This window comes from Peromyscus californicus, unplaced genomic scaffold, assembly GCF_007827085.1.
Source record: "Peromyscus californicus insignis strain IS unplaced genomic scaffold, ASM782708v3 Scaffold_4__1_contigs__length_199733344, whole genome shotgun sequence".
Classification (NCBI taxonomy): Eukaryota; Metazoa; Chordata; class Mammalia; order Rodentia; family Cricetidae; genus Peromyscus; species Peromyscus californicus.
In genome coordinates, this window is record NW_026294562.1 from 82,556,604 (window position 1) to 82,583,367 (window position 26,764).

Below are 26,764 nucleotides of genomic sequence, written 5' to 3' on the forward strand. Positions count from 1 at the left end.
GTTTGAAGCCTCAGACAATAGAGGCCAAGTGATGCTGGAGGTGGTCTAAAACCCTGGTCCACTAACCTAGAAGTGGGCCTGCATCCGAAGTCTGTAGGAATCAGCCGGATTCTGGAGTTAAGCCACAAAATGAGTAGGCCCAAAGGCTCAGGCCATAGGTACTCTTCTGTAGTGTGGGAAATGGGGGCCAAAGCAAAGGCCAGTGCTCATTTCTCAGTTCTTCCTGTGACTCTGTCTCTCAGCACAGACTGGGGTTGAGGGAGGAATGCTATAAAGCTGTCTTCTTCCTTATTAAGTGTCTTCTGTTGGCTTCATGTGGGTGGTTTCCTCAGCTCTCATGAAGTGTTTTTGCATCAAATCGATGTTTCTATGAAGGGAAGGAGAGCTGCAAAGTGCCATGCTGTACTCATCCCATGTCCCAACTGTTGCTTTTCTTTAGCATCCGTTCTATCTTAAGTTCACTGAGCTTTTTTAATTTGGTGTTTCTTTTTTTTATAAACTAAAGCATGACCTTCCTCACTGAGATGGAATTAAGTTCTTTCTTTCTACATGGGGCTTTGTCACAGGGCAAAAAGATTCTGGTATACAATGGTAAGGACATATTCCTCATCAGTTCTGGCTGTCTCAAACTCACAGAGATCTGCCTGTCCCTGCCTCCCGATAACTTTTTGTTTGTGTGTGCATTGTGTGTGTGTGTGTTTTCGAGACAAGGGTTTCTCTGTGTAGTTTTGATGCGTGTGTGTGTGTGTGTTTTCGAGACAAGGGTTTCTCTGTGTAGTTTTGGTGCCTGTCCTGGATCTCCCTCTGTAGACCAGGCTGGTATTGAACTCACAGAGATCCGCCTGGCTCTGCCTCCTGAGTACTGGGATTAAAGCATCATTTAAACCTTCAGCCATTAGTGACTATGCTGCAGAAGACAGACTACAGCAACAAGTCGTAACTAGATGGAAAAGTCACATCTCTCCCAGCCTAGGTCACCTTTTCTTCTAGGGCTATATTGTCTGCCATGTTCACCATAAGTGACATGTGGCAACTCAGCATGTAAATCACAGCTCCAGAGGGGTTAGAAGTGTAAAATACCACATTCTGAAGACTTAGTACAAAAAAAAATACTTTTATTACCTTTTGATTTTAAATATTTGAGTCTGAAGTACATTAGTATTTTTAAATCTATTTTAATGTAAGCACTAAAACCTTGAGATTAAGCAACGTTCACATCCCATGGAAGGAGTTTGCTCCACTAGCTCCTTTCCCTCCTTCAAAAGCTTGTGTTCACTTTCCGTCCTTCTTCCCTTTGGCTTCCGTGTCTGCAGCTAAGACCACGCAGTGGTTGTACCCATTGGTTTGGTGGCCTGGGCAGCATGAGCAGAAGACCAGTACTGGGGACCTGCAGGCCTCCATCAGACCAGTCTCAACGTCAAGGTGAGCAACAGGTGGATTCATGAGCTGTGTGATGGCGTCACGGACTCCCTCTCTCTTTAGTATTTAATGCTTTGAGAGCACAGATGACATTTTCTTCCTGCAACTATTTGAGGACAGTAGCACCATGATGCCAGTTTAATGTTAGCATTTATTTTAAAAATACACAAAATAGAATTTTTTTTTCTTTTACATCCAATCATCAAATGGTGATAGCCTGGCTTCCACACTGTTGCACACTTACCTGTTCAGTTTGCACCTTTATGTGAACATTAGGAGAAGATGGAGTTGATCTAATGTTTTGCGACGGTTCGTGTAAACAGTTGAGACCACTACAGAAAGTAGGCTGTTGTAAAAGGTGAAGTGGCCTCAGAAACCCAACAGTAAAATAACTCAATTTGCTTAAGTAAAATTGGCAGAAGTCTTAGCAGAGAGAGACTCTAAGACTAATTATTGGCTTCTAGGCATTTTAAATATTAAAAACCTTACGGTTCTCTTCATCATGTAAACATACTTTAACTTTGTTGGCATTCATTTTAAAAAGGAAAATAGTAAACCATGATTTTCATAATCCTGCCCATGTCAGTGTACACTCTCTTTATTATGAGAATGAAACCAAATAAGCAAAATACATCGGGAATTTCAAACTGCACTGCAAAGACGGCCGGCTGGTCTCTGCTGGGAGCGGTCTCACTTACGCTGACCCTGCCACTGGCCGAGTGCGAGCCCTCTGTCCTCTGGGCCAGGCAGTGCTGCAGGCCACGAGGTGGGCAGGTCCTCTTGCCGTCTTGAGGCAGGTCGAGACTACTGGCTCTGCCATCCTTCCCTGGGCTTGGATTCGGTGAGTTAGTGGTTTGCTGCTACTGTCAAGACTGTACTGTCCCCTTAAGGTACCACATGCCACCGTAGCTTACACAACAGTCCTAAAAATCAAGAGAACAGGTTAAGGGCCGATTTTAGCAGGGAAGATAGCTATTACTCACACAACCAGGTTTACAATGAATGGGGAAAATACAAATAGTACATCAAAAAGCCTAAGTATGCCGCTGTGGTGGCTGCGTGGTCCCTAGAGGGTTCTGAGACACCATTCCTCAGGGATATTTTAAGAGATATTATAAAACAGATGTGTTTTATAGACAGAAAACAAATACTTTTCCAGTTGACTTAATAAGGCATATCACCTACATAACTAAGATAATAGGGAAAGTGTTAGTGGCTTTCTGTGCTCAATCCTACAAATGTACCACAGTTCAGAAAAGCATTCCAAATATTTTTTACATTAACCAAACAGTACTCTTTTTTTTTTTTTTCCCTTGGTTTTCAAGACAGGGTTTCTCTGTGTAGTTTTGGTGCCTGTCCTGGATCTCTCTGTGTAGACCAGGCTGGCCTCGAACTCATAGAGATCCGCCTGGCTCTGCCTCCCAAGTGCTGGGATTAAAGGCGTGCGCCACCACCGCCCGGCCTTTTTTTTTTTTGTTTGGTTTTTCAACTCCTTTTTAAATTAAAAACAAAATGGATTGTACTGAAAGTTGTACAAGATTCACCAGAGGCAGGATTTCAGTTTAAACCTGTCTTTCCCTGGATGAAGATGACACCCACCTCCCCACAACCACCCCACCCCAAACTCTACTGTGTGAAAAGGTTCACTCCCTTGCCAATATACCAATATCATTACCAGATAGTGGCCATCAGATTGGTAGGGGCTGGGGAAAGAGCTGTCCTGATTTACTATGCATGGAGCAAGAATAAGGTACCAGACATGAGTTCTTTCCACACACATGAGCATCCTTAAAAAGACAGGTCAGAGCCCAAACCTAGATGCTCTGGGTGGGGTCACGTGCATAAGGGACATACCTTTAGCACTTTATCCACCTCCTGTTTGCTTAGCTCTTCTCCACACTCCTGAGTCAGCCGAGACTGGATCATGTTCCGGCGTACTCGGTAATTTTTGGAAAATATTTCAAGCAAAACCTGTCGGTGCTTCAATAGGACAAACAATGTGTTAGTATGAGAACCATCCCCAGACAACAGACCCAATGAAGGCCCTAACCCACCCTGCGGTGTCTAGCAAGCCCGGCACCTTCGCCACTGCTCCAGACTGCCCTAAAGGAACTCGGATGAGCAGTCTGGACATACAGGAATGAAGCAGGCAGAAGGAGCCAGCTTAAAGTGGGTGGGGGTAAGGTGTCCAAATTGGTTCAAAGTCTTGACAAATAAGCCTAACACTGAATCCAGGAAACTAGAAAATGCATTATATTCTTAAAGAGAAATAGCATGAAGGATAGATGAGATCTTCTCCGAAGTATAGTTTTAAATGAAAAAATACTGGCAGGTGTGGTGACTCACACCTACAATCCCTGCTGAGGAAGGAGGATCAATGTGAGTTCAAGGCCAGTCTGGGCTAGAGTGAAAAACCTATCTCAAAAAATGGGAAAAGATAGCATCCAGTTTATCTATTTATTTATCTATTTATTTATTTATGTATGTATGTATGTATGTATGTATGTATGTATGTATGTATTTATGTATGTATGTATGTATGTATGTTTTGTTTTTCAAGACAGGGTTTCTCTGTAGTTTTGCGCCTTTCCTGGAACTCACTTTGTAGACCAGGCTGGCCTCGAACTCACAGAGATCCGCCTGCCTCTGCCTCCCAAGTGCTGGGATTAAAGGCGCGCGCCACCACCTCCCGGCCCAGTATATTTAATACCTCACATTTCTGTAAGGACAGGAAAAGGTAAAGAAATGTATCAGCCTACAGGATTCTCTAAGAACCCCACTGTCTAGTGGACTAAAGAATTCAGAATGCACTGTCTCAGCTAACTGGCACTTCTGCTTAAACAAACAAAAGAACAACTATGGAGTCCAGGCAAGTCCGTGATTTAAAAGCATCCGGACCTCAGCTCCCAGACCTGCACAACACAAACACAGGAGACCTGGTGCCCTCTCTGCCAGAGGCTGGCTGAACAAAATAAGCCACAGTCCAGGGCCGAGAGAGCTAATAAAAAAGCCTTTTCATTCCTGCTGTCAGGGGCCACTGCGAACCGACTCTAGACATGGTTTGCAGGCCTGCCTGGCATGTCTATCCCCATGGAACCTCTACAGAAATCACATAGTGAGGCCAAAAGGTGATTCTGTTCTGATGCAGCAGACCCCCAAGTTCAGGTTCAAACCACTGGTAGGTACACCCTGCCTGTCTTGGCAGGTGTAAAGTGGTTGGAGAACTTGAGGTGTTCAAGGACACGCCAGTGGCCAATTCCTAAAGGTCTCAACCTTCCAAGACTCTCTCTCTTGAGAAAGAAAGATGATAAAAACAAACAAAAGAGGCACTCACCTGGTCACTCATATCTCCAGACTCCCAGAGGGCAAATACCTTCTGCTCATCCGGAGAAGCAGCAGTCTGTGGGGGAAACTGGCCCAAGCATGACTTGGTCATTTTCTGCCTTGTAAACCCACTGCCCGGCTCACTTCACCCCACCTAGCCTGCAGCCCAATCCTAGGAAAGTGTGCTCCAAGCCTAGTTCCTCCCACTCAGTGGCTCTGGTGAGAGAGAGGACTCTTGAGATGCCTGTAACAACAGGTGTCTGGGATGGCATTAGTGGAATGCTGCCCTGAGGTGTCCACCTGGGCTTACATTCTAACACTCCCTTCCCTATCACTCCTTAGGGCTTCTGGTCAGCTCTTTACCACAAGGGCAGCATAAAAAGTGTGGCTCAAGCCAGATCTTGACAGACTCCCAAGCCTTTCATGCCACTAGCTTTGGGGGTCACCACAAGAAAGGAGGTGAGGGAAGAGGCCAGCATCGTGGGCTCCAGTCCACCCTACACCTGACACAGGACTTGATGTGATCTCACCTGACCATGGGAAGGAAAGCAAGCAGCACTGAGCTGTTGCCCTGCCCATTTGCCAAAAGGAAAAGCAAGTTCAGAGCCATTCACTCACTGTCTACAGCTGCTCAGCTCACAGTAGCAAACCACAAGTTAAACTTGAGTCTGTTAAGTCTACTCGCTTTCCCTAAGCCTCATCTCCGCTGTATGAAAATCAGAAGGCAGACTGATTCAAGGCCTTTTTGTCTTGGACATGCTATGAATATGGTCCCTGGGTCAAAGCGCTCCGGACAGGGCTTGGGGTGTCCTCTAGATGCCAGCACTTCCAAGAGAAAGGAGCATGGCCAGAGCAGCTTCTGGGGTGGGTGGGGAAGAGCACCACATCCACAGCAGATCCCTCACCCTCTGTCCATGCAGATGGCCTAGGCAACCTCACTACCACCTGTACACAGAAAAGTAGGCCTGCAGAAAACTGGCCCCACTTGCTAGGTAGCCAGGGACCCAATCCCAGCACCTTCTAACGCAGACCTCAGAAAGGAGGCTCCGCCAGCAGAGACCACAGGGCCTCTTGTCCTGCTCCTTACACACAGAGGCAAGGGCCTTGGACCAGACATCCTAGGCCACGGGTGCTTATGGGCTTGGCGCTGCACATGGCATACATACCCCCTTTTAAGAGCCAGCCCAGCTCTCCTCCTCCCCATCCCCACCCCAACTGCTTCCCAGGCTGGGCAGAGCCTAGCAGAGCCCTGCCAGCCTCTCTCAGGCTACACTAGGCACTCCTTTCCAGAGAAGGGCAATGGTCTCCTGCTCCCGCTCTGGAGCCTACTCCACGGGCAGGAAAGGACTGAGGCAGAAGTGGATCATTCCATCACCACCATGCCTAGTGCCAGAAATGTGCAGAGGCCAGAGTGTATATGGTCAACTGGCCCAAAGCCAGAGAAGTCACCAAGCCCCAGGCTGTGGGGAAGTGCTCATCTCATCTCTGTGAAAGCAGAACAGATAGGGCCTCCATACTAAGGTTCAAATTCCAGCCATACCACTCACGGCCTTGGGACCAAGTATCAACCAGGTAGAGGACTTAGGTTTACTGAGGCCCTGGTATATTGGTTAGGGCTCTTAAATACCTTTCTTTCCTATGGTAGAAAAACAACACACCCACTTCAGATGAGGACGGGGAGCCCCGAGGGCTCCCACAGCCATCCGAGAAGCATAGCATACACCCTAGCCACATGCAGCCAGCTGGGGCTGTTGACAAGGCACACAGGGGTCTATGCTTCTTGAGCTCTGAGAAGGTATGTGCAGACTGCCCAGCTGCCCTCCTGAAGGGTTCTGAGTGACTGTCTGCCTGTCCTGGCAGGCCCAGGCTTTACTTACAGGCACCAGTATCTGCTTGCAGCCAGCGGCCAGCACCGTATCCTGCAGCATGCGGTCTGAGATGCCGCTGAAGAGTGTGTGGCCCGGGGGCAGGCCTGCCAGGTGCAGGTTGAGGAGGCGCTTGAGTTCACTCAGCGTGAGCACAAACTGTCTCTGAAAGGTGGCTTCCACGAAAGCCTTCAGTTCCCGGGCCACTGGATTGCTGGCACAGCCTGGTATTGGGTGCCCATTTAGGCTGTCCCCACCCACTGCCCGCCCGGCAGGCAGCCCATTGGCCAACTTGGTGCTGAGGCAGCTGCTGGGTGCAGTGTCCATGGGTTCCTCCTCCTCAGCCTCCAGTTCTTCCCCATCTACTTCCTCCTCGCTCAGGGGTTCCTCCTTGATCTGCACGCTGGGCAGGACTGTAGCTGCCCGCATCTGTTCCTTCCGTCGCTGCAGCTCACGCTCCAGGAAGGCATGGTTCTGTTGGGCCTTGGTTTTGGCTGTCTGGACCCGCTGTTCCCCAGAGACCAGCCCAGCAGGCCCTGTGTGGAGAGGCAGGATGGCTCAGGAGAGCACAGGTCCCAGGCAGACAAAGCATGGAAACGGAGGCCAAGCAGGGAACACCAAGACAGCCCCTGAAGCAAGGCACCAAGGCTGTCTTCTGCTCTTCCTTGCTGAGGTGGAGCCTGGCTACCTAATACTGAGGGAAGATATCAAGCTGGGCACACCAGAATTGGAGCCCTGCTGAGTACCTGCCAGCAGCTCCTGTCACACAACCTGCTGAGCGAACAGGTCTCAGAATCCACTCTGCCCTGAAAGACACAGTCCTCCCCAGGTGGGGGTGGGGGCTGCTGAGGCTGTCCTCTGGACAGGCATTAGGCTAACTTGGTTGTGTGTGTGTGTGTGTGTGTGTGTGGGGGGGGTGTTATGAGGTAGAAGGGGGGACAGCACAGAAAATGTCAACTGTGAGAATCACACGGCCCTTCTCTGGGCCTCATCCTGAAAAGGACCCCTCTTGGGCCAGGGACCAAGCTGGGAGCCTACCCAGCCTGAAACCACACACCTGATTGTCCATCCGGCTTCTTTGGCATGGTTTCTTTTACGAGATTATAGACTTTTTCTAATCTGAAAAAGAGAACACACTCTTTAAACTCTAACCTCTATGTTATACTGCCTGCCTTGCCATAGGAACAAGCTCCCAAGCCCAGGACACTGAGTCACGAAACACCATGCACACGGACGGGGTTTAGCCAGGCCTTTTCTCCTCCAAGCCCTCTGGTTGCACACATGCCCCTAACCAGAGCCCAGAGCCAGTGTGAGGAGAGTGACCGTCCTTTCCTCTGGACTACATGCCTTTCTCCTTTCTAGCCCCTCAGCACAGCAGCTCTGACAAGCAGGGGTGCGGCTGCCAGCAGCTCTGTGCTGGGGGTCTTGGGGTCATTTCACGATATCCATTTTTGTGGAAAGCAGTCAAGAAGTGCACAGAGCCCTGCCCCAGTGTCTCTTATTGCCCAGATCCAGCCCAACTGTGCTGTTCCCAGGAGGCAGGGCCAGGGTCACCTGCTACACCTTTCACACTATTCAACAAGCCCTTACTTGGCCTGGATGCCCGACCACAGCATGTGCTGCCGCTGGACCACATCCGGATGCTTCTTGATGAACTCCAGGTCATAAGGCAGTAAGAACTCCCAGCCTTTGTTGATCCTCACTACAGCCATGTGCTCCAGAAAGTCCTTCACATCCTCAGCGCAGAGCTGGGGTGAGAGGAGTGTAAGGCATGGCCAGGCCCAGCCCCCTGTAACAAGCCCTGGGCTAGGGCTATCAAGAACCCCACTTACTTTGGTCACTGCTGCCACCTCCTTCCTCACCACCCATCGGCTCTGTGTGAACTTCCACATCTGAGGAAGAAAAGCATCATGTTCGAGGACACAGCAACAGGCCTGGAAGAGGCCTGAGCCTGGGCGCCAGGCCAGAATGGGGCTCCTGATCTACTCTTACTCTTCTTAGTGGGCCTGGGGCTACAGCCTCTTTACCTAAGCCACCTTCCAGATGTGCTCTCTCCTTCAGGATGGCTGGGCCACCCCATTCCATTGCAAACCAAGTGTTCAGGGGACAGAGCCTTGCTCATCTGGGTCACTATTGCATCCCCAGGGCCTCCTGAGAAGAGTGTCATGGGAATTCGGCAACAGGGTGCTGCCCCATGCATGGCAACATTCCACTGTGGCAGCTGCTGATAGCTGGCATGGCTTCCCAGAGGCTCAGGCTCCCGACAACCCTCTCATTGCCTACTCAGCTGTCACGTCCTGAACTACTTCACAGGAGTACTCAGGAGAGGTGAGAGTCAATGACTGAAAGGCACGAGGGAAGGATGACTGGTTGTCACCTACAGCAACACATCTTACACAGACCCAGCAGGCGCCGACACAATGGTGTGTGCCCACCAAAAGCAAAGGGCACCTGTGCAGGAGTGAACAGGGTCAGGTGGGAGCAGCATTCCGATGTCTCAGATCAAACCTACTGCTGAGGCCCCTCAACACAACTTCCCCCAAAAGCTAATGTCTAATCAGAAGAGCAAACACAGCTGTCTTCAAACAATCTAAGGGCTGGTTCCTTTCATGACAGGTTTGTGCATGAGCACAAGGGCCATCGTAGACAGACCTAAGCAGCCACATTCAGCAATTCAAAGTGTAAATGCCAAGGTTTAGGGGGCAGTGCACACTCCAGAGACATGAGCTTGAGACCTTGGGAGGGACTTAAGCTCTGGGTATGAACAGGGCAGAGAGGAAGGAGGGATGAGCTAGCTCAGAAGTCACAAACTTCAGACATGTAGTAATAAAGAAGTGCCAGACTATGGTAGAAGGGAACTACTGGGCCCATCCAAAGTAGGTGCTGGCCAGGGCTATGGACCCAATGCTGCCAGACTGTCACATCACTCATGGCAACTGAAAACCTGATGGCAAAATCCTCACATAAGTCTGCAACCAGCGTGAGCTTTGTAATACACCACTCAACCACATGAGCACCACCCATGGGATCCAGAGTCCTCAGGAATGACAGCAGGGTGTTATCAGCCCAGAATGCCCAGGGGAATAGATCACCTTGTGGAGCCCCACATGGTGGCTTGCTCACAATGACCTTCCTACCAGAGCTCACCACCTGCTCTGAATTCCATCCCTCCACTCCCAGCCCTGTGGCCAGAGTCTAGATACTCACAACAAAGTCTCGGCCTCTGCAGAGCACCTCAGCGGGCATACCACTGTGAGGGCTGGAAGAATCCTTGGGATACAGGATGTCACTGACAAATCAAGCAGAGACAGCTGGTCAGTCCTGTCTGTAGTCAGATCACCACCACAGCCAACTTTGGAAGCCCAGCGCTCACAGTCCAAGCCAGTCCAGGTCACATCCTTTCTCAGGCAACAGGCTGGAGTCTGCAGCCCTCCTCCTGGGCCCAGGAAGACATGTGGGAAAGAGCAACTCTTCCCAACTAACCATATCACACACTGGCCCAACCCCAAGGAGGAGTTAGGGGCTCAAAGACACACAAGCTTGGGACCTCCCGGAGCCCAGACTCTTGAGAAGACCCAGATCCCACAGGTTAAATGTCTGTGGCTTTACAAGAAACTAGTGCCAAAGCAAGCTGCAAGGCCTCCCCGTCTGCCTAAAGGTGTGTGTGTGTGTTAGCTGTCAAGAGATACCTGACTGCCCTGGAGCATGAGAGAAGAGACTGTACCCAGGGCCTCAGCACACAAGCAAGCTGCAAGGCCTCCCTGTCTGCCTAAAGGGATGTGTGTTAGCTGTCAAGAGATACCTGACTGCCCTGGAGCATGAGAGAAGAGACTGTACCCAGGGCCTCAGCACACAAGGCAGTCCCACAACTTGACTCCCCACCCTACCTCTAGCCACAGCCCCAGGCCAGCTTTTATGGCTCCCCTGCTGGAGGCCCTCCCCTCATACCTGCCAGTCCTGAGTAACTCATGCTCCAAGATTAAGCTCTGTGGGCACAGACCTAGCAAAGTGTTCTTGGTTGCCACACAGAGAAAGGACCCACTGTGAACTGAACCTACTCAGGCACATGTTGTGGACCCGTGCTTTGAGGATAGAGAGAGACACTGAATGGTGTAGCACACAGCACAGAACACACAAATAAGACATGTTTGAATCAAAGTGAGTTTTTTTTAATCTCACATAGACACAAAGAAAGAGATCTGACTGGAAGGATCATAACCCTATACAGAGGCCTCAACACCTGAGAGAAAGCTTTAAAGGAGCCCAAGCTGATAAGACAGGCCATCTTGGAACTGCTAAGCCTCCCAAGGACACAGCAGTGCAGGCAGAGCTCACATTCAAAACCAGCTCTGGGCCTCTTGGTCAATGTCTTGAGTGTGTGTGTGTGTGTGTGTGTGTGTGTGATTCAATAGCCTTTCCTGGCTTCTACTTGTTCACAGTCTAAATACAAATAGTACTCACCCTCACATTTAACAAGCAATGTGCCATGATAAAACTCTTCCATAAAGAAAACTGGGTAAGCCAACAGCAAGGTCTGTCTATTTCCCAGCAAAGAGCACCACCATGTGGCAGTAAGAGGAATCAACTTTACCATCAGGATGAGATTAAGGCAAAGAAAATATTTTGAATTTTAAAGCTATTTACATTTCACATGATTCACTTCACATTACACTGTTCAAAGGGTGGGCTTTGTTAATGTATTTACTATAACACCATTTTATTCTAATTAAAGTACGAATTACCAGAGTTGGCTTGGCATGTTCCAGGCATCTCACCGAGAGCTAGGAATTTAGGGGATAAGAGAACAGACTATTTCTACTCCCTTAGAACTGATGGTCTGATGGAAGACTCAGGAGAAATAAAGCCACTGAGAACACTGAGCCACAAAGTCATGACCTATGAATCCCCAGGCCATGTACAAAGGAAGCCACACTTAGACACTTCTTAATGCAACAGTGGAAAGCCAAAACAGAGAGAAATGCTTCAAAGCAACCAGAAGGAAACAAAGATTACCAGCGAAGAACAAGACTGAGGCCGACAGGCAACTCTTCAAAAACAACGAACATGAGGAGACCACAACGACGGACGTCAGGCTGGGGAGGTGGCGCAGAGGACAAAGTACCTGCTGCACAAGCACGTGGACCACAGTGAGATCCTCGGAGCTCACATAGAGCCAGTCAGGGCCAGAGAGAGGATGGATGGCTCCGCAGTTAGGAGCATGCGCTGTTCGAGCAGCGCGCCTGCGCTTGGTGCCCAGCACTCACATCAGGTGGCTGTAGTACAACCACCTGTAACCCCACCTCGGGGATCCAACTCCTCTGGCCTCCAAGGGCACCCGCGCTCACCTACAACTACCCACACACATACACACACTTGGGAGGCACAGATCCTCATGGCACGCTGGCTAGCTAAACCAACAAGGATGGGGAACTCCAGGTTCAGCAAGAGGTCCTGCCTCCCAATAAATAAAGTGGAGAGCAATCGAGAAAGACACCTGACATCAACACTGGGCCTATGCCCACACATGAACACATACATGTATGCATACCACATACACAGAGAATCATAGCAATGCATGAAGGGAGAATAATCACCAACTTAAAAACTGAGGAAAGTGATTACTGGCAGATCTGCATTAAACGCTATCGCACTCTTTAGGCAGACTGAAGTTATCCCAGATGAGAGCCCAGATGTACACAGGAATGAAAATATCATGCAAGGCAGACATGTGAGTAAGCCTAAGAACACTAGAAAAAGTCTTGTGGGCCCGAAAATACAAACAGAATACAATAGTCTAAGCTTTTGAACTGTCTTGGAAGAGAGTAAAAGACAATTAATTATGTGTAGCTGTGCTATCAGATACATGCCCAAACTGTAGGGAACCAATAGTCAAGAGACTAACCTCCAAATTAGGATGAAAAAAAAACATAAACAGAGTCCTGGAAAACATAAAATGCAACTAGGCAGAACAACATCAATAACACAATTAAATTCAGACTGCAAGCAAGCAGCTTACCTTTTCACCACCCAGTTCCCTTGAACTAACATCGCCACCTTCTGGATTCCACGCAGAACAGCCACAGAGTCCACGGAGGGGCCCAGGAGGCTCATGAGATTGGCAAAAGGCATGACTTTCACTGAGGTGGACAGACAAAGGAACAAGTCACTGGTTAAGTGCAGAGAGGCCTGGCCCTTCTATCTTCCCACCAAGTGTTTGAAGAGCATCAAGCCCCCAGCTCCCCTAACTCCCAGGAATGTGAGGAGTAAGGACAGCACCAGCAGTAATCAGAGCTGGTGGAGGACTGTACGCCAGGCCTGTGTCTCTCACAGAACAAGCGTGAGGATCTACATGGAAACCAAGGAGTGCAGAGAAGATTCTATCACTACTAGGCCCAAAAAGAGTTGAAAACTGCCCCACATTTAGCTCGTTGGAAAAGGTAGAGCCAGGATTTAAACCCAGACCACCTGTGATGCCTCAGGGAGGCCCACAGGATGGGCGGAAGCGGTATGGCAAGGCAGGGCACAGGACAGCATGGAGCTGTCTCACCCCCCTCCAGGCCTAAGGCTTTACACTGGCTTCTCATAGGAGCCCAGAGCTTGGGACTCAGCCCCCAAAGGCTCTGTGCCTCTGTCTAAGAGAAAAAGGAGCTAGTCCTTAATGTGTAGAGCCCAGTGAAGCACCAAGACCAAGTACTACTTCACATCCTATGTAAGACTGTGCTCAGCCCCACCAGTATCCAGGAACCACACAGTCTTTTAAAGACAGACCAAAGCTCAGGCCAATCTCAAAAAAGTCAGGGGGACTTTTTCAGCTCAAAGTCCCCCTGAAGGGCCAGTCCCACCTGGGTGACCTGACACAGTGGTGCACTATCTGATCTGCACAGACAAGAATGGAGCTGCGCCGGGCGTGGCGGCGCAGCCTTTAATCCCAGCACTTGGGAGGCAGAGCCAGGTGGATCTCTGTGAGTTCGAGGCCAGCCTGGGCTACAGAGTGAGTTCCAGGACAGCCAGGACTGTTTGACAGAGAAACCCTGTCTCAAAAACCAAAAGAATATAACAGAATGGAGCTGCCAAGCTGGAGGGACTCAAGAGAAGCAGGGGCTGCTGACTACGGCACTCACCGTTCTTCATCAGGACCTTAATCTGGTCAGCCAGGGGCAATGTACGCAGCTGGGCCATGGACAGAACATTGCTGGGAGCCACTGGCTTGCCTCTGTTAGAAACAGGGTGAATAGTTAGGGGAGACCAGTGGGAGATAGTGGGAAATACTGTGGGGGACAGCCCTTACTCACTTCTCCTCCTCCGGGCTGGGTGGCATGAGCATCATGAGGTATTCGCTGTAAGGGGTGGGGGTGGAGGGGTGTCAGAGGCTTTGTGGACTCTGTCTCACCCCTGAATGTGAGCACAGACCACAACCAGGTTTGAAACTTGGGGAGGTGTAAGCAGAGGTCCATCCTCCCCATCCCCAATAGTCCCCGGCTCCTAGACAACAGCCCTACAGAACATGAGGGTCAACTATCCCAGGCCACCCTCCTGGGACCTCTCCAGGGCAATGTCCCTCCTTCACCCTGCCCACACAGGTAAGAGGTAACGGAGCCTCTAGCCAGCACCAGCCAGTCCCACCTGGGTGACTTGACAAGCTCTGTGTTCTCCACCCCACTGGATCCCTGGCACAGCAGGTACTGGCGCTCATGCTCGGAGCGGCTATCCTGTGGGGAAAAGGCAGGACAGGTCACCCGCAACTCTAGCCACTCACTGCCCTGCTCCATGGCCAGACACAGGCCCCCTGTGTGTTCTGAGCACAGCACCCACAAAGCCTCTGCAGTGTGGTCTCAACTATCTACCCCCTGGCTTTAGGACCCCAGCCCCAGCTCCTTCTACAGGGCAGAAGCACCAGCAAGGACTAGAAGCAAGCTAGCATTCACCAAACACTGCCATGCGCCAGGCTCTGTACCAACGCTCACTCACAGTAACTAACTCTACAAGGCTCTCACTATTCTTGTTTCACAGACAAGAAAACTGAGACTCAGAAAGGGAAGGCAATTTCCCCAAGGCCACACAGGAAAAAGCTGTAGTGTATCTGTAAGTCTGACCCTGAATCTAAGGCTCGCCCCATACTAATCTCTTCCTGGAAGGTTTCAGTTGGTCCTTCCCCCAAAAATCAGGGAGTTCTAGTCCAGGCACCTGGGAGCTCATGTTCAGTTGCCTCCTTTACCCAGGCAGCATCAGGGAGTAGGTTTTAAAGCCCTGAAAACTGAATATATTAAATCGTTCTGGATAGGTAGGCAATAACCTGAGAGTATGTGACAGCAGATTCTCCAGTGCGACCTCAGATGAAGTATCTAGTCTGCAATCAGCATTCATGATGGTGTGTACAAAACCAACCAAACACCAGCCCCATTTCATGCACAGCTTAGGGGGCTAAAACCCTTAAACTGTAACAGTGGGTCTCTGCTTCCCACTCTATGACACCTGCTAAGTGGGATGTGAACAAAATGCAAACCGCTCACAGGACCTCCAAGCTGTCTATGGTATGGCCAAGTGGTCCATACACACTGAAACTAAAGGTGTGAAGCTAAAGGTGAGACAAGCAGCTTCCAGGCACCAGGGCTCTTCCCCCAGGTCCTGCCCTGGCTCACCCTCACGCCATAGTAGTGCAGGTGGACCCAAGGTTCCTCTGCATGCTTCTTCTGCAGGAACTCATACGACTGCACACGGCGCTGGCGGGCCTGCTCTGACTCTGGCCGTGAGAACCGCACCTGTAGAGAGGGGAAGGGTCACACCCTCAGGTCTGTGGCCCCCACAGCTCTTGCCAGACCCCCCCCCCCCCCCCACACACACACACACTTTGTAGCACTTGCATTCCATCTCTCTCTTCATTTTTGAAATTCAGTCTGTGAGCTGCCAACGCAAGCGGAGAGTGGTCTTTGTCATGCTTCTACCGACCCTGGCCAAGGCTGGAATTCCAGCTGGGCCACAGGGTACCACAGCATACCTTTTCAGATGAGGGTGTTCCAAGGTTTTAAAGGCCACCCAACAAGCTGCTGAGAACAGGACAAGCCTCTGAGGCTTAAGCACTCTGCCACATCACTTCAGGAGAGGACAGTCCACCAAAATGTGTAAACTCTATAGCCATTTCCAGGCCAGCTGCAGCATCATTGTGCAGCATTTTTCTTTCAATGCTAACTGTAAACTACATATACATAAGTAATGCATAAATAGGAGGAACCTCATAATCATGAGTGAAAAGCCAACACTCTTCTAAATCTTTCAAAATCAAGGTTAGCATGCTAACCACTCTTCTGTACCCATCAAAAAGGCACAATCACAGAGGTAATTAACATGGGACTTCGTGAGCCTGTGTGGCTTCATGGGGCTCCTGGGCTGCACCTCCCTGTTCCCAGGCAACGCCTGCCACACCCCAAGATCCCAGCTATTACACAGAACAAGGCCATTCGTTTTAGAACAGGAGTCAGGCTGGGCAGCGGGTAGGTTACTCCCTCCAGGCAGCAGAGAGGGGCTCAATGATACTCTGTAGCTGTTATTCTCAAGGCTGGGAGTCCTTTCTGCTCAGACCCTGCAGCTCTTCCTGTCTTTGGGCATCTACGCTGCTCCTTCCTGCCCAGGCCGGAGCTCACCGTGATCTGCTTAACGTCCTCTTCCGCCTCGTCCTGAGAAGAGTCCCCTGCTGCAAAGCAAGCCGTCAGTACAGCCTCTGCTAGGACTGCTCATTCCCCACACCACCCTCCCCGCCGGAAGGTCAAGGTTGGGGGCTGTGGCTTTTGGGCAGTGGTCTTAACTAGCGCAGTTTAACCCTCAGGCAATGTCTGGCAACCTGTGTGGACATGTTTTAGCTGTCCCAAATGTGGAGTTAGGGGCATTTAGTAGATAGAAGCCTGGGATGCCAGTAATCACCCCACAATCTGGCCATTTTCTTATGCCCAAGTTGACCCACCCAGACCACAGAGTCAGCAGGCTCACCCTCATTGGCTGCCTCCCTCTCTCGGTGTTTGGCATCTGCCTTATCCAGGTAGGAGAAGCTGGGCCGAAGCTGTAGGATGCCATGCAAAGGTGTCAGGTGGAGTTCACCTGGCAAAGGAAGAAGGGCTTGAACCTGCCCCTATGAGCTGACATACCCAGCTTACTCAAAGGAATCACCAAGTCCCCCAAGGCCTACACCCACTGCCAAACCACCAATCCCCCTCCAGCCCCAATCTAGCTTCTTCAGGAATACCAGGCCAGGAGCTACTTCCAGCTCTTATCTGATCCTGCCAGGCACAGCAAGCACACCCCAGAGCCGGAAACTAACTCTGCTCAGACACCTCCTGGAGACTCACCTCCTACACTCCCCAGAGCCGGAGCCTAACTCTGCTCAGACACCTCCTGGAGACTCACCTCCTACACTCCCCAGAGCCGGAGCCTAACTCTGCTCAGACACCTCCTGGAGACTCACCTCCTACACTCCCCAGAGCCGGAGCCTAACTGCTCAGACACCTCCTGGAGACTCACCTCCTACACTCCCCAGAGCCAGAGCCTAACTCTGCTCAGACACCTCCTGGAGACTCACCTCCTACACTCCCCAGAGCCGGAAACTAACTCTGCTCAGACACCTCCTGGAGACTCACCTCCTACACTCCCCAGCACTCATGTCAGGTCTCCTCTCCTCACGACCTGCTGCTCCTCTAGCCACAAGGAACAACTCGCCCTCCCTCCCCTCTGCCACACTGCTGTTGCCAGAAGCCCTACTGGAGTCCGTCAGAGGACAGTCTGGTCTCTAACTATGATCTGTCTCTGGCTGTAACAATCAGAGCTTCCAGGGCTGGAGAGATGGCTCAGTGGTTAAGAGCACCTGGTACTCTCAAAGAGGACCCAGTTCTGATTCCCAGCACTCACATGGCAGCAGACAACCATCTGTAACCCCAATTCCAGGGGATCCAATGCCCTCTTCTGCCCTCCTCAGGCACCAGGCATGCACACGATGCACATATATACACATGCAGACAAAACATTCACACATATAAATCTAAGAAAAAATTTTTTAAAGAAATGTAGCTTCAAAGAGATACTGCCTTGAGGACAGGACATAGTAGCTATGGGCCATTACTTGTTTTTTTGTTTTTGTTTCTCTGTGGAGCCCGGGCTGTTCTAGAACTTGCTCTGTAGACCACACTGTTCTCAAACTCAGAGATCTACCTGCCTCTGCCACCCTAAAGGCATGTGCCACCACCACCCAGCTAAGGAAAAGACATTGTTTTTTGGTTTTTCGAGACAGGGTTTCTCTGTGTAACAGCCTTAAGCTGTCCTGAACTCACTCTGTAGACCAAACTGGCCTCAAACTCACAAAGATCCGCCTGCCTCTATCTCCTGAGGACTCAGATTAAAGGTGTGTGCCACCTGGAACTCGACTTTTGAACGTTTCCTCTGTACTCAGATCCACATCACTTGCTGCTCTGCAAACTCCAAATGCTGAATGAAGTGAGCATCTGACAGATGTGCTAATGGGTTGACACACCCTAGACATTCGCCCATTTGAAGCACACAACTTGACCTAGGTTAACAGAGTCTCAGAACTGTGGCAACTTTAGCACATTTTCATCACTCCAAACCTGTCCCTCCCCACATCTCCCTCCCTCTGCCCCGGGAACCACCAGTTCATAAAATGGATCATGTGGTGTGATGGCTAGTTCTGTCAACTTGACAGTCTAGAAACACCTAGAAAAAGTCTCAGTGAGGGCCGTCTAGACTAAGTTAGTCAGCGGGCACATCTGTGGGGCTTTGTCCTGACTATGGGGAAGACCCCCACTGTGGGTGGGACTACTCCAACGGGCGGGGATCTTGGACTGGAGTGGAGAGAGCAAGCTGAGCACTAGCATGTGTGCATTCACTCACAGCTCTCATCTTGACTGTGGATGTAAAGTCATTACTTCCGGCTGCTTTGACCTCCCACAATGACCGTCTGTAACTTGGAATTGTGAGTCAAATAAACCTTTTCTCCTCTAAGTTGCTTTTGTCAGGGTGTTTTATCACAGCAACAGGAAAGAAAACTAAAACATGTAAGTATGCAGTCTTTATTGATTTGATTGATTGATTGATTGACTGATAGAGATAAGGTCTCTTTACATAGCCCTGATTATCCTGGAACTTACTATGTAGACTAGGCTAGCCTAGAATTCAGAGATCCACCTTCATCTGCCTCCTAAGCACTAGGATTAAAGGTGTGCCGAGATTAAAAGTGTGCACCATGCCTGGCCATTTGTAGTCTTTTTTTTTTCTTTTTAAATATTTTATGTGCATTGGTGTTCTGCCTGGGTGTATCGTCTGCATGAGGGTGTCAGGTCTTCTGGAACTGGAGTTACAGACATTGTGAGCTGCCATGTGTGTGCTGGGAATTGAACCTGGTTCCCTGGAAGAGCAGCCAGTGCTCTTAACTGCTGAGCCATCTCTCCAGCCCCATTTGTAGTCTTTTGAGCCTGGTTTCTTTCATGATTTTATAAGGTTCACCCTTGCAGAAGCACACATACATTAGGGATCACTCCTTCACACAAGCAGATATGGTTGTCGCATGGATATGCCACATTTTGTTCATGCAAGCATCACTTAATGGGCTTTGGGTTGTTTCCATTCTTTAGCTCTCATGAATAAAGGCCCTATGGACATCTGTGTCCATATGTGGACATATTCTCATTCGTCCTCAGCAGATGCTGCCTATGAATAGGATTGCTGGGTTCTAAGTACCCTGTACTTAAAAGGACAAAATTCTGCCACCTGTCCCCAGTACTATGCTACGTTGTCTATGTGTTCCCAGGTCCAATCCTATCAAGTTGGGAGTGCTCCGCAAAGTTCCCTTTGCAGTGCTATGACTGCATAGTTTGACATTTCCACACTGCCTTGATCCTGCATGGTTTGATGTTCAGTAGAGGCCAAGACCACACATAAGGCAAAGGAAAACTAGGCTGGGTGAGGTCCCCAGGCCCAGCCCACCTTGTGCTCTCCCCACGGTATAGCCAGACCCAGGTACCTTGCCTGTAGAGGGCAGCTGCATAACGGGCCGTGTTGCTGGTGGTCTGGGAGGAGCAGAAGGTCTGCTTGTCCATCAGCTTCCTGGGAGCACAAGGAGAACTAGTGTGAAGGGCTAGGACGCTCCAGAGAAGCTAGCCAACCCCATTCCATCCCAATATCCTCCGAGGTACACCAGCTAGGGCTAAGGGATGAGAAAACTCATAGCTTCGTCTGTACACCAGGAGATGAAGGATGGACAAGAGCTCCAGTGGCCAGTTTCCTTGGAGTCAGAAGCACCTGGCAGGACAGGCCAACTTGGGAGGGAGGGTCTACAACACTCTTGGTTAAAGGTAGAGACCTGACATGATGGGGATCCCAGGCAAAGAGTAGAAAGGGCCCGGTGCCTCTGAGGCCTCTAGAGACTCCTCTTTAACCTCTACCTGCAGTGGAACCCTAGGGGCAGGAACTCACGAGGAATATGTGCTAGTCTCATCAGCACAGGCACCATCCACGTTCAATGCAATCTGCTCCCCTTTGCTGCGGCAGTAGTTGGGATTCAGAGTGTCGATGGCCATCTCAAGCTCTACCTGGAGGTACAAAGTACCACCCTACTCAGAAGGCGCAATGGCACAACTCCCAGGAACACTCCCAGCCAGGTCCCTACCCAGAAGCAAGACTGACCAGTGTCCCTCCCACTGGGCCCCTGGGTTTAAGTCCATACTGAGGTCACCAATGAAATTTCCAACAGAAACGTCACAATGTGTTTTAGGAGTAGAGGCACAGTCATGTTTGTCCCCTATTCAGAATGAGATTTTTTGTTTGTTTGTTTTTTGAGACAGGGTTTCTCTGTGTAGTTTTAGTGCCTGTCCTGGATTTCACTCTGTAGACCAGACTGGCCTTGAACTCATAGAGATCCGCCTGCCTCTGCCTCCCGAGTGCTGGGATTAAAGCTGTGTGCCACCACTGGCTGGCAGGATGAGAAATTCTGACACTAAGACGTCATCTCCCTGTGACTACAGAGATTGAGACAGATGGGAAAGTTGTCTCAGCTTCTCCTTGTCTCCTGACCCCATCCTGGACAGGTACAGGATCTTCCTCTATCCAGCCTGCTTTAAGCTCACCCCTGCCCACACCTCAGCACCCAGGCTTCCCCAGCCTACCTTTCAACCTACCCTGAGCCTGATTCTGCCAGGGCTGCCTCTCTTTTCTGGAAAGGCTCTCCTCCCTCAGCTTTCAAGCCCCCGACACTGCTGCTATCCTAATTCCTCCACTGCTCCTTCTCAGGGCTCCCAGTCCCGAAGTATCTGTCTTCCTGCCTCCCCAACCCCCGTTTACCCTCTGCACCCCAATTCCTTCTCGGAGGGTAGCCCCACCTTCTGTTGCTTGGGCTTGATCTTGGCTGAGAGATGTGGAATGTCATCATAGGTCATCGAAGCTGGACGCACGGGATACTAGAGACAGAAAGGCACCCATCAGTCCACCCTGCCCAACACAAACGGAGCAGGTGCCAAGGGTTCCAGTGACAGACTCATCAGCAGCCATTCCCATTCAAAGTACTCCCACCCCACCAGAGATCAGCGCATCCAGGCCCCTATCTGCTCTACCAAGAGGTACCTACAGCTTTCACCTGCAGTCTGATTCACACTGGGTCTCTTGAGCCTCCAGCTGCTAGACCACTTTAGGAAGTCTTTGTCTTTCAAGGGGCATGGCTGAGTCCCTTAGACCCTGAAGCTCTAAAGCAGAGCTGTGGGAATTTAGAGCAGTGGGGACCCAAGGACACACTGACACTCTGAAGGCCAAGAGGAAAAACTGGCCTAAGAATGCTAGAGGCTCATCTGGACATCGGATTCAGAAATCTGTGACTCCATTCTCTCTCCTCAACAATGTGTCGGTACTTTCCACATACATCCTCTGGAGAGGGGTCAGAGAAGTGGGTCCCTCCCATGTGTGTTACTTTTATGTAAATGGCTTGCTTGTACTCTAGGCCTCTTCTAAAATCCTAGTCCTGGCTCTGAACACACAGCGCCTTTCCAGAGTCCCCCACAGAAATACTTTCCCTCTCTCCTCTCCCATGAAAACAGATGAACCCCATTGTCCCCCGAATCCTAGCTCAAGCCACCAATGCCTAGTATACAGCAGCAGTGCCCTTGAGGAGATGCAGCAGCCCGGGCTGAAGCTCAACTTTCGGGACCGCTTCAGGTCAGCTACAGTCAGCCCAGGAAGTAAGTAGTCACTTCCTAAAAACTGCTCCGTAGTAACACCAATGCTATTCCTGCTTCCAGCTGAAGCAGGGCTAAGCTTTGGTGGAAGGAAGAGCCTGGAGCACAAGTGCTCTAGGTAGAGCCCTTGGAAGAGCCAGCAGTAGGTGAGATCTGCCCTCCTGCAACAGCTCACAAAGCCACTGATGTGCCTGTGCTGAGACCCAGAGCGCTAATCTCGTCTACTCCAGGCTGAGAGCGCTGGTATGAGCTATAGGTCTGGGCTAGAGTGCCGACTCTGCCACTGACTCCCGTGTTCTCCCTCCCAAAGCTGCCAAGAGTGTGAACAAAGCAGCCAGAGCAGCAGCAGCAGCAGCAGAGCCTAGCACACAGTGGACACACATGGATCCACTGTCAGAGACTCTCAGTCAGTCAAGGATGCAGGTAGCCCTGGGGAATGGACAGCCTCTTCTCTGCACTGGCGTGGGACACTGCTGCCGCCCCTGCCACTTGCCCCAGGCCCTGGAGCGCTCAGGAGCCCCCAACTCTTCTCTTCTGTGCAACCAGAATCCAAGTGCTTCTAATAACCATCTTCTACTGAGAATGTAAAATGGTATAAAACAGTCCAACGGGTCCAACTTTTTGAAAAGTTAAATGCAGTATGATCCAGCCATTCTATTCCTAGATGTACATCCAAGAAGTGAAAACACAGGTTCACACGAAAACACAAACACAGATGTCTAGAGCATTATTCAGTACAGTAGCCAAAGTGTAGACAACCCAAATGCCCATCAACGGATGAATGGACGAACAAAACGTACTGCATCTGCAATGGACAGTTGTATGTGTTTGGCTGCATGTGCATGTGAAGGCCAGAGGACAAACCTCAGGTATCATCCTCACGAGCCATTCACTTTGGTTTTTTTTTTTTTGAAACAGGGTCTCTCATTGGCTTGGAGCTCACTGTGGTGGTTTGAAAGAAAATGGCCCCCAAAGGGAGTGGCACTATTAGGAGGTGTGGCTTTGTTGGAGGAAGGGTGTCACTGTAGGAATGGGCTTTGAGGTCTCTTTTGCTCAAGCTTCCCTCAGTGTGACATTCAGTTGACTCCCTGTTGCCTGCATGATGCAGCACTCCCTGCTCCAGCACCACGTCGGCTTGCACTTCGCCATGCTCCCCATCATGATGATAGACTGAACCTCTGAACTGTAAGTGAGCCACCCCAACTGAATGTTTTCCTTTATAAGAGTTGCCGTGGTCATGGTGTCTCTTCACAGCAATAAAAACTCACACTAGCCGGGCGGTGGTGGCGCACGCCTTTAATCCCAGCACTCGGGAGGCAGAGGCAGGCGGATCTCTGTGAGTTCGAGGCCAGCCTGGTCTACAGCGCGAGATCCAGGAAAGGCGCAAAGCTACACAGAGAAACCCTGTCTCGAAAAACCAAAAAAAAAAAAAAACTCACACTAAGACACTCACTCAGTAGGTTAGGCTGGCCGGCCAGTGATCCCCAGGTTACCTACCAGTCTCTGCCTCCCCAGTACTGGGATTACAACCACACACAACCACACCCCATCACACCCAGCTTTTGAGGCGGGTTCTGGGGACCAAACTCAGTCCTCATATTTGCACAGCAAGTACTTCACTGACAGAACCACCTCTCCGGCCCCACAGAGATATTCTTTAGTCATAAAAATGAAACACTGATCCAGGCTAAAACATGAACGGGCTCTACATAAAAAGGCTGGTACTAAACCCGCATGCTATTTCTTCTACATGAGAAATCCCAAACAGGCAAATCCATAGAAACAAAGGTAAGGGTTGCCTGGGGCTCAAAGTGAGAGTGGAGTCTGTGCTGAGGACTGACTAAACACAGGAGATCTTTCAGAGAGACAAAACGTACTAAAATAGGTTGTGGTGCTGGCCGCACAGCCCCCAAACAGGTTAAAGTCTTGAGCATGGTTCACTTAAATGTGCGAAGTATGGTGTACGATCCTTATTCCAGTAAAGCTAATGTGAAAGCCCAGTAGCTACCATCACAGCATTATTATGGGATCGAGTTAACTTAGGAAAGCGGTGCTGGAACACAGTAGGTGCTCCATCATGCTAGCCACAGCAGGGAAGGACAGCGAAAGGCTAACTGGGGCACACAGGGGACAGGCCCAAGGCTTGCACATGGCCATGAAGATGCTCTGGAAGTGTCCTTGGGCTCCGCCCAGCAGCGGTGGCCCCTGTCAGCACTAACTCTTCCCTAGGCGGTGTCCTGAACAGCTCAATGTGGATCACTCAACCCTCACAGAATCTCGACAAGCAGGCAGTGAGGCTAGCAGGATACTGAGACACAGGGGCTGGAAGCTGAGTCTTGACGGTGCTAGAACTGGCTGGTCTGGTCCAGCACCCCAGCTGCTCACTCTGCATCCTGTATGTTGTCCTGCTTGCCCATCTTAGCAGGTAAGCTCTGCCATGCTCTGCCCAACTCCACCACTCCCTCAACATTGGCTTTCCCCTTTACCTGCAAGTCCCATCATTACCTGAAACAGATACAGCTTCTCTGCCAGACTTTTGGCCAAGTATACGTCGATCTGGGAATAAAGGGAGAAGACTTAGCCAGGACACTTAAACCAGGCCCAGGCACAGAAAGGATCAATGGCTCACAGAGGCAGCTTAGGGAAGAGAAAAAAAGCTTAGCTCATACTAAAAACAGAGGTAAGCAGGCCAGGCCTCAAAGCCAGGCACATCTAGAACTCCCTCTTAACAGCTACCAGGACCTAAGACAAGAGCCTGCTTGGCCCCTACCTAAGGTCACTCTAACCTGGAAAGAGTACACATGCCTGGGCACTGAGATTGGGATGCCTCCCAAAGGCAGGGAAGGTGCTTTCTGGGAGATGGGGGGGCGGGTGTCCCTCTACCTACTTGTTTCTTCTCTCTGCTTTCCCTACCTTGCCACTCTGGCACCTGTGGGTCACCCTGTTTTAAGAAGGTCTGCAAGGCCCTGTGTGACCTGCCTGATGCTGAATACCCCACACTCCTGACTGCCAGGTCCTGCACACAAACTGTGTTCACTCCTGCCCATGGGCCTTTGCACACACGCTTTCCTCTACCTGGAATGTCCTTCATATGGCAACAAACCCATCCTTAGGGACTCAGTGGAGCAACCACTTGAGCAGAAGCTGCCCAGGGTGCCTGGCTGCAGAGGGGCTCCCTCTGTGCTATCTCCAATTCCCTCTATGGTAACTTGGTTTCTTTGGTATAGCTATAGCTTAAGTGCATTTAAATAACTCAAATCTAAAACCTTAGTATCCTACAAAAGAGGAACCAGCCTGCCTGTCTAGGGATGGGCTCCTGGTCCGTGCACTTCAGACTCGGTGGGTTCCAGATACACCTAAGGAGGCCAGGGGCAAAAACAGTCATGTTTTCCCATTTGCTTCCCAAAAATCTAGGGCTTGGGCTAGAAGGATTCTGAGGGGTAAGTATAGTAACGAACAACTCTGTCTTTCTGCAGGAGTCTGGAAACCTGAAGCCCCACAGTTTAGATTCTGAGACTCCTTGCCTGTCTCCTCCATAGGCCAGAGGCTGCCTGGAGACAAGGACACAGCCCAGTTGCTATTATGTCATGCCCCTGGTACACAGTGAATGGAGTGAAGAACTGCTGAATGACAATCTGGTAAGCCCACATGTGGGAGCCACCAAGCTCTTTTCAGTCACTCACATCTGTTCAGTGCCAAGCCCTGCAGCTGGCTTTGCAGAGTGGGACGGACAGACAGACAGCTAACAAGCTGAAATCTAGGCACACTGAGTGAGGTCTCAAAAATCAGGGGCGGGTCATGGCCCTGAAAGAAAAGTCAGCCACACAGGAATCTAGGGGACAAAGAGGCAGCAAGGTCTAGGGTCCCTAGACTGGCCTATAGACATGTAGAAGGGTCTTGGTCCTGCAGAAAGACCCATGGCCTGTGGTCCAATAGAGTTGAGAGCAGCAGTTACCTCCTGTATGACTGGGTCATCTTCTTCATTGGCCATACTAGGGAGAGCCTCCCACACAGTCCTCAACTCGATCTGCAAAGACAGCAAGAGACCTGGGCAATCAGCAAGCCGTTCAATCAACCTTTCTGAGACACCTATTCCTCCACAGGTTCAGGGAAGGGGAGCCCAAGACCAAGACATAACCTCCTTTCTGCGCTGTGGTGGAGGCAGCAGGGAAGAGGAAGGCAAAAGCCAGCAAAGGGTGCTGCAAGCAGGTAGACCCAAGCCAATACATGGCAACTACATCTCTGGGGAAAATTGGGCAGTTTTACAGGCTTCTTGCCCACTCAAAAAGAACTCCCAGCCAGGCCTGAGGAAGCTGGCAGTCCACAGCCATAGTTGAAACACTGGAGTCCGGAGGGTCCCATGACATGAAGGCCAGCTGACACATGATTCTCAGACTTTCCAGGGGTCTCTTCAGACAGCTGACTGTCAAGACTCTCATCCTAAGCCCAGTGAGAAGATTTTCTGTGCTTTGGTGTCAAAATGACCCTCTTTGAACATTTTTCCCTCAGGTTTACGAGGCAATAAGGCTCTGAATGGTGTGACTGTCCCCATCTTAGAAAAAAAGAGACGGAATTCAGAGACAGGTTACAGGGGCTTACCCAAAGTCACACCACATCAAGACAACACTGGACTTCAAACCCAGGCCTTGGGATCTGGGTGACAGTTCTGAATGGGGAAGTTCAGTGGAGGGTAGGACCCTCCAGTTGAGGGGCACGTGCATGTGCTTAAAAGATGGAAGGAACAGAAGCCTGACAACACAGAGAAAAGGGAGTCTGGGCCAAGGAGACGGAAAGGGACACCCCAGGCTCCCAGCTCGTCTGCACCCAGGGCACAGGTGCTCCTGGCTAAGAGAAGAGCTGAGCACCCACAGACTCCAGCTGTTCCTGCCCTCCCTCCTGGGTAAGAGCACCTCAACTTTATCCATCTCACAGCTGAAT

The 26,764-nt window shown here is 50.5% G+C and overlaps 1 protein-coding gene across 2 annotated transcripts in view; it reads right to left on the bottom strand.

Annotated features, from left to right (window-relative positions):
- Positions 1 to 1,098: 1,098 nt before the first annotated feature.
- Positions 1,099 to 26,764, bottom strand: part of Polr3e (RNA polymerase III subunit E) — a 29,476-nt gene continuing 3,810 nt past the window's right edge. The window contains exons 2-21 of one of the 2 annotated variants that reach the window (XM_052762789.1): positions 25,782 to 25,853; positions 24,332 to 24,382; positions 20,981 to 21,058; positions 20,079 to 20,194; positions 19,627 to 19,709; positions 16,590 to 16,697; positions 16,247 to 16,296; positions 15,248 to 15,367; positions 14,232 to 14,317; positions 13,901 to 13,945; positions 13,730 to 13,821; positions 12,625 to 12,745; positions 9,816 to 9,897; positions 8,441 to 8,500; positions 8,199 to 8,356; positions 7,666 to 7,727; positions 6,621 to 7,144; positions 4,754 to 4,831; positions 3,274 to 3,399; positions 1,099 to 2,342 (exon numbers count right to left, since the gene is read on the bottom strand). In XM_052762789.1, coding sequence (XP_052618749.1) covers positions 2,286 to 2,342; positions 3,274 to 3,399; positions 4,754 to 4,831; positions 6,621 to 7,144; positions 7,666 to 7,727; positions 8,199 to 8,356; positions 8,441 to 8,500; positions 9,816 to 9,897; positions 12,625 to 12,745; positions 13,730 to 13,821; positions 13,901 to 13,945; positions 14,232 to 14,317; positions 15,248 to 15,367; positions 16,247 to 16,296; positions 16,590 to 16,697; positions 19,627 to 19,709; positions 20,079 to 20,194; positions 20,981 to 21,058; positions 24,332 to 24,382; positions 25,782 to 25,817 — 2,133 coding nt within the window. In that variant the 5' untranslated portion in view covers positions 25,818 to 25,853 and the 3' untranslated portion in view covers positions 1,099 to 2,285. Of the gene's footprint in view, positions 2,343 to 3,273; positions 3,400 to 4,753; positions 4,832 to 6,620; positions 7,145 to 7,665; positions 7,728 to 8,198; positions 8,357 to 8,440; positions 8,501 to 9,815; positions 9,898 to 12,624; positions 12,746 to 13,729; positions 13,822 to 13,900; positions 13,946 to 14,231; positions 14,318 to 15,247; positions 15,368 to 16,246; positions 16,297 to 16,589; positions 16,698 to 19,626; positions 19,710 to 20,078; positions 20,195 to 20,980; positions 21,059 to 24,331; positions 24,383 to 25,781; positions 25,854 to 26,764 lie in introns of those variants that run through there. The other variant, XM_052762790.1, reaches the window with a different exon arrangement.